This window comes from Camelus ferus, chromosome 35 (assembly GCF_009834535.1).
Source record: "Camelus ferus isolate YT-003-E chromosome 35, BCGSAC_Cfer_1.0, whole genome shotgun sequence".
NCBI classification, from domain to species: domain Eukaryota; kingdom Metazoa; phylum Chordata; class Mammalia; order Artiodactyla; family Camelidae; genus Camelus; species Camelus ferus.
In genome coordinates, this window is record NC_045730.1 from 8,720,817 (window position 1) to 8,733,585 (window position 12,769).

Genomic DNA, 12,769 nt, shown 5'->3' on the forward strand with positions numbered 1-12,769 from the left:
ATCTCAAATATCTCTGCACTGCTGCCAATTTCTCCTCACTACTATTGTATCGCTTTCCTACAGGCTCCTTCTGCCCCATTTTATTTCTCCCGCAGTGTTTCTTACAAAAACAAATGGAGGGGGGTATTGGTTTTCTGCTTCCTTCTATGACCTTTTCTTCTCGCATCTCTTGGACTCAGTCCCAGCCACTTTTCATGCACCCCCGTCGCTAATTTTTCCTTTCTGTTGGAGACGACATCGTGTGTGCAGGCAGGGGTTGTGGAAGGGGTGATCTTCCAGGGGAGGGTTGGTGGCTGATCACTCCTGGCGGGAGACTGCAGCATATACAGATATATCAAGGTTTGTACCAGAAAGCCGGTAACGCTCGGCTCACCACTCCCCACTTGTCCAAACCCTGGGATACCCTCAGCCTCTAGGACCGCGAGTGTCCCGCTGGACTCCGGGGGCGTGGCTTTGCCCTGAGGGCCGCTGACCTGGATTGGCTCAGAGGCACGAGACTGGCCAATCAGAAGTGGGGACGTTGTCTAGGAAGCGGGGCTTCCCCTCGGCTCCCTCCTCCCACCTCGCCTCCCACGCGTTGGGTTCGGAACAGTCAGGTGGCGCCGGAGCAACCCTCGCTCCTCCCAGAGGCTGCGGCCCCTCGAGCTCCCGCGGGTCTCTGGGCCCGGGGCCAGGGGGACATGGCTTTGGCCACTGTGGCAGCAGCAAAACTGGTCCTCCGCCGGGCGCCTCCGCTCCTCCTCCAGCGTGGCTACCAGACGGAGAGGGGTGTCTACGGCTACCGGCCGAGGAAACCCGAGAGCCAGGAGCCCCAGGGCGGCTTGGCGCGCCCCCCAGGTGGGGGATGGGGCCCGGGCTGTGGGCGTGGTGGGCTGGGGAGTCAGGAGGCCTTCTTGCGGGGCTTGCGGGGGTGGTGCTTTTGCGGGGGCGCGGCTTCTGGGGGCTTCAGTGTATGTGCAGGTGGTTGGTGGAGAAGAGGGGGCCCAGGGAGACAGGTGTGCGTATTGTCACTGTCGTGGTCACGCCCTGTCCATAACTGTTTTGTGAATTCTTGTGTTTTCCATTCCTTTGTTGTAAAACGTGTGGAAACTTAGCTCTTCGCGGAGGCGGGGCTGCGGGAAAAGAAGAGTTCTAAGTTGTGCCGAACTCCTGGAGTTTACCCAAGGACTCATTTCCAGGCCGTCTCCAAGGCTGGTGTCAGCGGGGATGTGTGGGGATCACGACTGTACCGCTAGGGTGAAGAGGGCAATTAGTTAGCATGGTATTTATTATACATTGATCTCCTCTGTCTAGCCTCTTAACTTTAATTTCAGAGTTAAGAACTTTGCTGAATTTAGAATCATGTTGCTGGTGATTTTATTGCATTAGGAGACACGAGTATCAGTTTTTGAAACCTCTGTTGCATTGTCATGTGCAAAAGACTAATTTTGAGTATTTGGTTTATGCTCCTAAGTTATTGTACCTTTATGCATCCTCACAGAATAGATGATAAATACAGATTGATTATTAGAGGAAGGTCATTTGGCATTTGCTCCAGTTATTGGATAACAATTAAGATCCCCTTCACCGTCTAAGCACCTGACCTTTGAATGGTACATCACGCACTGGAACCTCAATATGTTGCTCTTGATCTCAAGACATTTAGAATAAAACTGATTTCTCTTTCTCGAGTGCTCCAGGTTTCTTTAGGGACAGCATTTTTGCCAACTAGATTTTGTATTCCTTGAGAGTAAGACTATCAGTATCTTATTTCACTTTGCAGATTTAGTGTCTAGAATTTTACATGTCAGTTGTCCTCAAACTGAAGTGTGCATTCAGATCACATTGAATGATGTTTAAAATGCTAGCTCCCAGGTCGTCCTCTCCCTCTCCTCCCAGGTTCTCCTTCAGTGGCCCAAGATGAAGTTGAAGCCCAGGTGATTCTCTAGCAAGAGGTCCCTGGTCAGACATCATTATTGTCATAAGGGATTAGGGCAGGTGCACAGGGTGTGTTTGACAGTCTCTTCTTCATTTAACATTATATTAGTGGGTGCTCAGTGCAATTATTCTGCTCTTATTTGAGGTTTCCCCTCACAACTGGGTCTCTGATTCTTGTTAACAGCCTTGTAGCTGAGAATTAAGCTTTAGCTTGATGGCACTGGTGGTTCTCTGCAAGACTATATCCAAATCATCCAGGGAGTTTTGGGCTGGTATGGTTTGAAAAATATCTCTGGAGTTGATTTTATTCATATATGATCTTCTCTCTTCCCTCATCACTAAATTGTGCCCCCCAACCCTCCCCTAGTAATGAACTTGCTCTGTTGTGAGGTGCTTGGTGAAATTTTAAAGTTCAGTACTGAGTTAGAACTGCAGGCTAAGGGTAGAGTCTTGTGTTCTACTGGAAGGAGAGAGTAAAATCAGTATCAGGAAATAGTTGTTGCACAGTTACAGGATCTGACTTAAGGAAGTTTTTTCCTTTTTTTTTTTTTTAAAGTCTTCTGTTTCTTTTGGGGGGGGGGTGTAATTAGGCTTATTTATTGATTTTTTAGAGGAGGTACTGGGGATTGAACCCAGGACCTTGTGCATGTTAAGCATGCGCTCTACCACTTGAACTATTCCCTCCCCCTATATTTTTAATACTTTGAATAAAACTGAAAGGTGAATGGGCCATTTTGTAACTTTCTTCAACATTACCATTCCATGTAGATCTGTGACAGTTCTTTCTGTTTCAGAACTTATCACATTATTTTGTAAAAACTCTTCTTCTGTAGATACTTACCTCCTAGTAGTCTGTTGGGGGTGGGAGGAATGGGGAAGGAGATTGCATACATCACGTCCAGTAGTGTTAGACTATGTCTATACGTACCCTCAAGGGAGATTGGAAAGCATAGCATGGATTCAGGGTGACCATATTCCAGCTAAAGATTATTTTGAGAGAGAAGACTAAAATAAATGTTAGAAAATAACTAGTAATCACACACTTTACCCCTGTGGCCATTCAGATTTCCTTAGGTTTTCTTCCCATACATGGAATGTATTCACCTCCACTCTCCTCCATTCAATGTCTGAGTCCAGCTCAAAGTCCATTATCTCTGGAGAATGTGCAGTCCTCTCCATCAAGTCGGGCTGTGGCTCCCAGAGTCCGGAATTTAATGAGCTGCGTCCACCCCTATATACACATTCAATGTACAAAGGAAACTTGCATCCACCAAAGGAAAGAATGAGGAGTCTCTAGCAGCCACTGGTTCAAACCAGTTAACAAATCCTGTTGAGGAGAACTGGTAAAGCTCCTTGATGTGGCTGAATGCTAAGTTCACTAGATTGTTTGGCCCCTCAACTCTGCCCCCGTCCATTCGCCTGATTTTGCCTTATGGGTTCTTCTTTAACTGTTATCTTCTGTGGGATCTCTTGTGAGGGCACTGGGGATCGTGCCCTCCTTGGGGGTGGCACATCTTCCATGCTTTATTTTGATAAAGTTAGGAGCCTGAGAGTTACTGTTGGTGGTCATCAATTACAGATTTTTTGTTATCTGGCCAGAGTTGGGATTTCTTTAGCAGTTCAGTTTTTTAACTAAACTTCGTAGGTCTGCAGTCTTTCTACTTCTAGTCATTCCATGAGCAAGTTGCCCACAGTCAAAGAGCTTGTCTAGGGATCCATCCTAGAGCGCTATTTGGCAAGATGTTTCAGGAACCTTGGTTCATAGTCTCTGATACAGTAATTCTCAACTTCTAGGAAATATTTCAGAATGTCAGAAATATCTTTGCATAAAGATATGCACCTTGGCATTGTGTTTAATTGAGAAAATTTAGAGCCTCAGATATCCAACAATAAAGGAAGTGTTAATAAAATTATGTCTAAATTACATGCATGGGGAATTTTACTGATAAGGATATTTCTATGATAAAAGACTAAATAAATGTGTGATTTCAAATTTCAAAAAAAAAAAAAAGAGAGAGAGAGAAAGAGAGCTCATCTAGACCTAGTTTGTTTTTAAGCCTGAAAACTCCAGTCTTTTATTTACTGCTTCTGTGCTCCACCCGTTTGGCTCCCTAAATTTAATATGCGCTAGTGGGAAGGCAACACCCTTTGTGTGATCTTGAAGGCTGAGCTGGCTTTCATGTCTAACAGAGAATGCTTCCTAGAAGGTGGTTGAAAGAAGGTTTCATCTCTTCTCCTATCTCCTGCTAAGACAGCCTCTTCAGAACCACCTTTACTACCTGCTTCTGCTCTTCCAGCCTTGCCAGGGTCCGCCTTCCAGGCACTGAGGCCATAGGTGGAGACTACTTCCCATTAACAGAGTGAATTTCTTTTCCCTCTTTCACTTCTTGCTGATTAGCTAGACCTCACCTTTCTCCTGAGACTTCCCTGAAAATGACAAGAAACAATGAACCCAGACTACCGAGCGACAGACTCTGTAGGCAACGTAGCCTGCCTGTCAGGATATCACAGGTGACAGTTTTACCAAATGTTTTGTCAGATAACGTAACTCTGCTCGTCAGCTTTCTAGTCTGAAATATCTGGGTCCTTGGCACCCACCGCCTGACTGCTAAACCAGTGTCAGATACAGTTTAGATTCTGTTACGGCAGCAACCCACCTGCGGTACCAAATTCCATGTTAGATAGGATCAGTTCAGGGGCGGTGCCGGAGACCTGGAATAACAATGACTTGAATAAAGTAAGTAAAAGTCTGAGCTAGGATGACAGCTCTGCTCTGCAAAGTCATAGGGGTTCAGACATCCTTCTAGGTTGTTCTCTCACCATCCTGTGGGTGTTGCTTTCAGCTCTGGTCCAGGATGGTTTACCACTAGAGCCACATACTGGCCAGCAAGGAGGAGGAAAGGGCGAAGGGAAGAGAATGCTGTTCTTTTAAGGGCAAGACCCAAAAATTGCAACGTCACTCCTACTACCTTCTGACTGGCCAGAATATAGTCACATGGTCACCCTGGCTACTTGGAAGGTTGCAAAATGTATCTTTATTCTGGGTGGCCACACACTCAGCTATCTGTTAACACCAAACGGAAGGGAAATAGATAACCAGTCTCTGCTATAGATGGATTGTAAAAATCTGAGGCCAGCAGTCCACCTTCAACTTTTTCATCTCAAACTTTCTATCAAATTATGATTGCTCTGTTTCTTAAAGCCTTGCTTTCTTTGTATTGTCGCTAACTGGAATCTTAGTCCGGGCCTTTAATTCTGCTCTACTCCAAAAAAAAAAAAAAAAAAGCTTAATTGAAGGGTTCTTAACCTGCGTCCATGGACCCCTATGAGGTTTCAAGGGGTCTGTGTACTCTGCACAACTCTGTGTGTGTGTGTGTCTGTTTCTAGGCAAAGGGCCCATTGCTTTCATTACAGTCTCAAAGAGATGCGTTACTTCAAAGAGGTAAACCTGCTAGCCCAGCTGGTATTACTTAATTTATAACCTAGTTCCCTGCCAGCTTAGTCCAGTCCTTCTAGAACATTGGTTTAACTGAGTCACTTTCTTACTCAGGTCTCTACTTTGCCCCTCTAAATAAAGCCCAGTTTATTGGGCTTGCTACTCCATCCCCTTCGTGTTTCTTGACCCATTCTGCCTCCAACATAAATTCCCCCACTTTCCAAAGCTGTTCTTCTTCATTCTGTGCCTTTCCACTTTTTACCCATTTTCTGCAGCCCAGCTCCATTTCCATCTCCTCCCTGATGTCCTTCCAGACAACTTCAAGCTGTCCTAATCTGAACTCCCTTACCTCTCATCCTGAGACCAACCCCTTGGACGCTGTTGAACTTTTTCTAAATGGGTGCGGTTTCGTGCGGGAACCATCTTCTCATTTACATTGCAGGATTCTGCCTTGTCAGGCCCTTGTCTTAGGTCCCTTTCAGCTCTACACTTAACTGAATACTTATTAAATGATTTATTCTCACTAAGAAATGGAAGTAGGGGTCTGTATATGCAATTTACTTGCGACAGTTAGTACTGACTTTTGCAAGTACAACCATAACACCAAGAATTAAGAAAGGAAGCCCTTCACATATAGGGTGATATCCTACATGACTATGTCCTAGAATGAGTAAGAACTTCTTTTTTGCTGATATAGGCCATTAAGGTTCACTGGGGTCTTCCTTAAATTCTGTGTAAGTGTGTAGTTATGGTCAGTTCCATTAGCGGCCGTAGGCTGATGAGGCCTTAGTCTTTTTCATGATGCCTGCCAGCTGTCCTAAAAGGTACCATCTTGAGGGGGAGGGTGTAGCTCAGGTGGTAAAGTGCATGCTTAGCATGCATGAGGTCCTGGGTTCAATCCCCAGTACCTCCATTAAATAAATAAATAAATAAATAAATAAATAAATAAATAAATAAATAAATAAATAAACCTAATTACCTCCCCCCTAGACAAACAAACATAAACCAAAAACTAAAAGGTACCATCTTGGTTGAGAGGAATGACTGAGTTAGTGGGATGATCACGTACATAGCTTTTTAGTATTGGCACAGTAAATCAAAGGACGAACATTTCTGAAAATAGACACATGGCATCCTTCCACATCAAAGGTGACACAGGGAAGTCGGGGGAGGTATGGTCAGAGTAACGGTGCCTTTCACCTCTTTGCCCTTCATCAGTCTTCTTTCTTCATTTGTTTATCTTGGCCAAAATCAAGGCCTGCAACTACCTCATTTACTAGGATTTTCACTGCAGTAAGTCTTTTTAGAGATACTGAATTTGTTCTCAGTAACTTTTTGGATGGCAGTGGTTTTCACCAGTTAAAATTTGGCCTGTGATGAATATCCTTTGGAGCTGGCTATTTGCAACAGCTTGTACTTTAACCTCTGTAAACTTCAACTTCCAAGTAAACTTGAATGTATTTATCAACAATCCTAATTTAAAAGGGAGATGGGTTTCCATACAAATTTTAAAATTGTTTGTTCTAGTTCTGTGAAAAATGCCATTGGTATTTTGGTAGAGATTGCGCTGAGTCTGTAGATTGCCTTGGGTAGCATGGTCATTTTGACGGTGTTAATTCTTCCAACCCGACAGCATGGTGTATCTTTCCACCTGCTTGTGTCGTCTTTAATTTCTTTCATCAGTGACATAGTTTTCTGAGTACAGATCTTTTACCTCCTTGGGTAGGTTTATTCCTGGGTCTTTTATTCTTTTTGATGCAATGGCAGATGGGACTGTTTCCTTAATTTCTCTTTCTAATAGCTTGTTGCTAGTGTATGGAAATGCAGCAGTTTAGGACTGGTGATTCATGGGTGTAAATTTCATTTTGAAGGATTTGGGTTATTAAAAAATAGCAGAATTTAGAGCCCCTCAGGAGATGGGAGCCATAAGATTCCAGTGTTTAGCAGTTACTGATCTTGGCAGTGAGCTTTAGTAGTTGAACTGAGGGTGTAGGTATGTTGCATATTAGAAATAATAGGAACCTTTACTGGAGGTTTAGGGAAAACAGTTGGGGAAGATCTTAGAGATTTTTTTTTTAATTGAGATGATTTTTACAAATGTTTCAATGACTTCTAGGATTCTCATCCCTTTTGTTGTAGGCCCTGGACTTCCCTTTTCAACTTTTGTTATGGTATAACGGTAAAACACTGGATTAAAATCAAGCGCACTTGAGCACAAATAGTTCAAATTCCAGCATTTTCATGACCTGGGTCGTCTTTTGCAAGTCACTTAACCTCTTTGGGCCTCAGGTTAATCTTCTACAGATAAGGGCACCCATTTCAGAGTTGTTACAAGGATTAGGTGAGATGATGTGTACGAAAAATCCAGCACAACGTGTGGCAAAAGCTAGTACTCAGTAAATCATCACTAATGTTTATTATCAAATCTGTGACCCTGACTTGTATATCTTGATGGTGATGTAAGAAAGGAATAGGGAAAAACAGAAAGAACCAGGATGAGATTTCTGGTTTTCTGCAGGAAAGAAGTATCTGGTGAAATAAATTTATTTTATAAACATACTGTGCTTAAGATGGGAAGAGAAGAGAAGGGAGGTTTGTTAATTGTGGAACACAATTCCAAAGGTCACAATGGAAGGATCCAGGAGACAGAGAGGAAAAAGATACGGGATTTGGTCTGAATCCTGGGCTTTGAAGAAACCAGAGCAATGAAATGAGGGTCTGAGAGAAAAGAGATTGTCAGGATGGGTGCAGTGTGTGCCCCAAGGTGGGAGGGGAGTAGTCCTCTGTCTGGCTCTTCCAGAATAGTAGGTGACCTGTGTTCTTCGCAGTGAACAGCATCCTTTTGTGCCAACTCCCCTGCCGGTGTTCTAGGAATCATTAAAAGCTGGGCTGTTGATCACTTAGAAATCGAAGCAGTGATCTCTATGAGCTGACGTGGTTCACTAAGAGAATGTTTTCAAAAGAGGGCTATTAGATTGTTTGAGAACGGTGGCAATAACCCTATCTATTTACCATTGGACTTATCCCACTAAGGATGTAGTTTTGTAGATGATACTGGATGTCACTGATGAAATCACCTGGAGAGAAAGTAGACTGAGAAGACCCAGGGCAGACTTGGGGAACACCAATATTTTAGAGATGGACAAAGAGGAGGAGTCTCTGTGCATCCCCCGAAAGTGACTGCGGCTGCGTAGCCAGTGAGTTAGGAGGAAAACCAGGATCTTCAAGGTCAGAGAGCCAAGGGAAGCAAGTGTTTTTAAGGAGGAATGGCCAACAGGGACAATGCTTTAGACATAGTCTCTTTATCTGAATTTTAGCCAGAAATACAGAAGTATCCTGCTTCACAAAACAGCAGCTGAGAATACAAATAAGGTTCAGAATAGAACCTATGACTAACCTGCAGCCTGAAATCGGTTCATTTATGCGGATTGTTTGATTAGTGTGCTGGTTTTTTAGACACAGTGTGAATCCTCCTAACTGCCATATTAGTGCAAACACATCTTTTGTATATTTAATACATCTCTGTTCTTTCCTCTAAGCTTGTGACAAGGGGTACACTTCACGGTAACTGAATAAAAACCCCAGCACATTTGTATGTAGCTCTGAAATCATCGCACGGCAATACATGTTCATAAAATGGTCATTCGATGTTTCAAAATATGCTAACAGTTTTCTTTGGGTTCTGAAAATAAAAACGCAAAATTTTTAATTGTTCAGAAAATGTGTGCCCTTAATAGCAGATTTGCTCATCTACAGAGATTGTGTTTGAACAAGACCACCTTGAGGAGCTGAAGGTTAATTGAGTGTGAGCTTGAAGAATTTTTTCCCCAAATTTTAGAAGGACTTTCATGTGGAAAAGGGAAGAAAAGCAGCTTTGGGCTCAATATTGAATCATCTAGATAGAACTGAAAGATTCTCCTTTATGTAGAGACTGAGGAATCACCCATTTAAGACTCTACAAATGAGATTTTTTTCATTATGCGGGTAACAAGATCATTTCTAAGGTCTTTCCCTAGTTGATGATTTCATGAGCCTGTGAAATAAATATGTACCTGGGATACTTAAGAAATAAGGAAGGAAATGTAACATTGATTTTGTAATTCAACTTTTCTCTATTTTTTATGTGCGATATTAAAAAAACTCAAATAGTACTTAAGAGGACTATAATTACCCATAACCTCAGCATTTTAACAGTTACCTTCAGTTTGGGGTGTTTCCTTTTAATATTTGTCCATGTGTATAGTTATTTTTTCAAATGTTCACCTATAGTTCTGTTTCCTTCCTATTGTTTTTAAGTGACTTTCACTCTCGAGATAAATTTAAGGAAACATGTGTTTTCCAGAATTCTGTTAGTGTTTAATCCTGAAAACCACTGGCAGATGTGGTGGGTAGGAGCAATGTGTTAAAAATGCCTGAGGCCAAAAAGGCTTCTTTGAGAAACTGATTTTGTGGTTTGTGGGCATTTCCAGAACTGCTTGTATTTGTCTATGTTTTTCCCCCCGAATTAGTTGATCACGGCCTTGCCAGGCTTGTGACGGTATTCTGTGAGCATGGTCATAAAGCTGCCAAAATCAACCCCCTCTTCACTGGCCAAGCCCTGCAGGAGAATGTGCCCGAAATCCAAGCCCTCGTGCAGACCCTGCAGGGACCCTTCAATACCGCAGGTAAAGCCGTTCACAACGTACTGTCCACGTGACGCTTAACTGTCAGCAGAGATGGGGCTCCTTTCTCTGTTCTTTTTTTTCCTTTCTAATTTTATTTAGTTTTTAATTTTTTTTATTTGTTTAGGAGGGAGAGAATTAGGTTTGTTTGTTTAATGCAGGTGTTGGGGATTGAACCCAGGACCTGGTGCACTTTACCACTGAGCTACCACCCTCCCCGCCTTTCTCTGTTCTTGAAGAACCCATATGCCCGCTGGAGCGGAAGCTTCCGAGGGGTGTGAGGAGACACTGAGGGACACATTCGAACACTGTCTGAGAGGAGCAGTGTTGAGCTTCTAGAATGGTTTTCTGATAGGGCCCATTTCCTGTGTTCAGATTGTATACACACATGGCCAACAGGTACCTGAAAGGGCGCTCAGCATCACCTTTTCAGCTCATCGGGGAAATACAGATCAAAACCACAAGGAGCTACCACCTCACACCCATTAGAATGGCTATTGTCAAAAAAAACCCAAAGAAACAAGTGTTGGTGAGGATGTGGAGAAAAGGGAACCCTTGTGCACTGTTGGTTGGAATGTGAGTTGGTATGGCCACAATATGGAGGGTCTTCAAAAAGTTAAAAATAGGGCTACCATAAGGTCCAGCAATTTCATGTCTGGGTGTATATCTAAGTCAGTTAGTTGAAATCAGTATCTTAAAGAGGTATCTGCACTCTTATATTCATTGCAGCTTTGATCACATGAAAGATGTTAACGTTTACCGTAAGAAACCATACATGAGGTCAAGTTAGTGCTGGTTTGTTAAATTCATATCGTAGGTTTAGGCAAATGACTGATTACTGATTTGGTGCTGAGCTAATGACATATTACAACCCTTCCTTTGGCTAAGGTTCAGGAAGGTTTCCTTTTACCTTAGAATGTTGCAGTGTTGTCAATATTAATTCACAGTCAGCCAACTGTTCAGTAATAGGCATTGCTTTATAGATTATATCAATAAAACTTGAACATTTTAGTAGCTAGAAGTTTCAGATAAAGGTAGTGCATATGATTTGTGGTTATAAAGCAGATGAAAGGCAGGTTTCAAATTTTAGTTTGAAATGACTATAGAATCAAAATTTGGCATAAAGCTGGGTGGCTCTGTTTTGGGGAAGAAAGATTTTTATTACCTCTCCTATTTTTACTACGCTGTGGCTTTTGACCTTATTTTTAGTTTTGCCTTTAGAAAAATCTGCATGACCACTGATGATGCCCCCATGTTACTTGGAATGAAATGCTCTGGGTTGAAATAACAATTTTGGCGCATTCTGTAATCAGTCTCACGGTTGATTGTTCTTTAAAACGATCCGTCTGATTCCATTTTGTAGGATTATTGAACATGGGGAAGGAGGAGGCCTCTCTGGAGGAAGTCGTAGCCTATCTCAACCACATCTACTGTGGGCATATTTCCATTGAAACCTCCCAACTTCAGAGCCAGGAGGAGAAAGACTGGTTTGCCAAGCGGTTTGAGGAACTGAAAAAGGAGGCCTTCACCACAGAGGAGCGAAAACACCTGTCGAAACTAATGCTAGAATCTCAGGTACAGAAGGAGCAGCTAATGTCAGTGGAAGAGGGCTGCTCACTTTCTACAAAGACACAGGAATATCGAAGAGAGGGAGTTAGGACGTGAACTGTCTGAATGTGGCCCCACTTACCGCCGCAGTCCCAACACCACAGACGGTGTGACACGCGCCTTATTCTAAGTGGACAAAAGCAGGTCGCCACACACCGGAGCTATTGGTTCTCCTCGGCGTCGGTGCATTTTGTGTATTTGTCTGTTCACTCTGTAGAGGACTGCCAAATCCTTCAGATCTGATTTCTCTTTTTATTATCTGAAGTGATTTAAAAAAAAAAAAAAAGGAAGCTGTCAACATAGATGAAGGGGTTTGGAACTCTGTCAGGGCTGTGATCAGGACTCAGGCATATGAAGATGACAGGCAACCTGTCTCCAGTAATTCGGGTGTTGGCTCATTGGCAGCCCAGATGACAGTGCTGTAGAACCTTACACTAAAACCCAAGTCCCGGGAGGGGCCTGGCCCCTGTTCTAGAAGGAAACGCGTTCTAAGGGGATTCCTGTTGGGGTGAGCTATTCGACCTGTCAGGTTATTTTCTCTGCATCTCTGCTGCTGTTTGGTGTCCTCAACAGGGCTTTCCTGCCAGGCCCTGGGTTACTTCTGTCCGTCCCCAGGGGTCTGTAGCAAAGGGACCCTGTTGCAGTTGCTTGAATCAGTGTAGGGTCTTAACCACATACGGAAACGTGCCTGACTCTGACCAGAGCAATCCACTGTCCTCCTGTAACCAAGGCGTCTGACATGATGTTCCACAGGAGTTTGACCACTTTCTGGCCACCAAGTTTGCCACGGTGAAGCGATATGGAGGCGAAGGAGCTGAGAGCATGATGGGCTTTTTCTACGAGCTGTTGAAAATGTCGGCCTTCAGCGGGGTGACCGATGTCATTATTGGGATGCCCCATCGCGGGAGGCTGAACTTACTAACAGGCCTTCTGCAGTTCCCTCCGGAGGTAGGAGACTTCCTGTGTTTCCCACCAGCAATGTACAGTTGACTGTAACAGAGTAAAACTGATGGTAACATTCCTTTTGAAAAAAAACAACTCAGCAGTTGAGCCGTTGGTCCAGGAGACAGCTCAGTCTCTTGATGAAACCTGATGCTGCTGGAGGGCACTGACATTTAGGCTGATGTTCTGCATCTCCAAACAGGGG

The 12,769-nt window shown here is 43.5% G+C and overlaps 1 protein-coding gene across 1 annotated transcript in view; it reads left to right on the plus strand.

Moving 5' to 3' along the window:
• Positions 1-573: 573 nt before the first annotated feature.
• DHTKD1 (dehydrogenase E1 and transketolase domain containing 1) overlaps positions 574-12,769 on the plus strand; it is a 40,081-nt gene continuing 27,885 nt past the window's right edge. The window contains exons 1-4 of the mRNA XM_006174188.3: positions 574-837; positions 9,862-10,017; positions 11,378-11,589; positions 12,376-12,570. Coding sequence (XP_006174250.2) covers positions 681-837; positions 9,862-10,017; positions 11,378-11,589; positions 12,376-12,570 — 720 coding nt within the window. The 5' untranslated portion in view covers positions 574-680. The remainder of the gene's footprint in view (positions 838-9,861; positions 10,018-11,377; positions 11,590-12,375; positions 12,571-12,769) is intronic.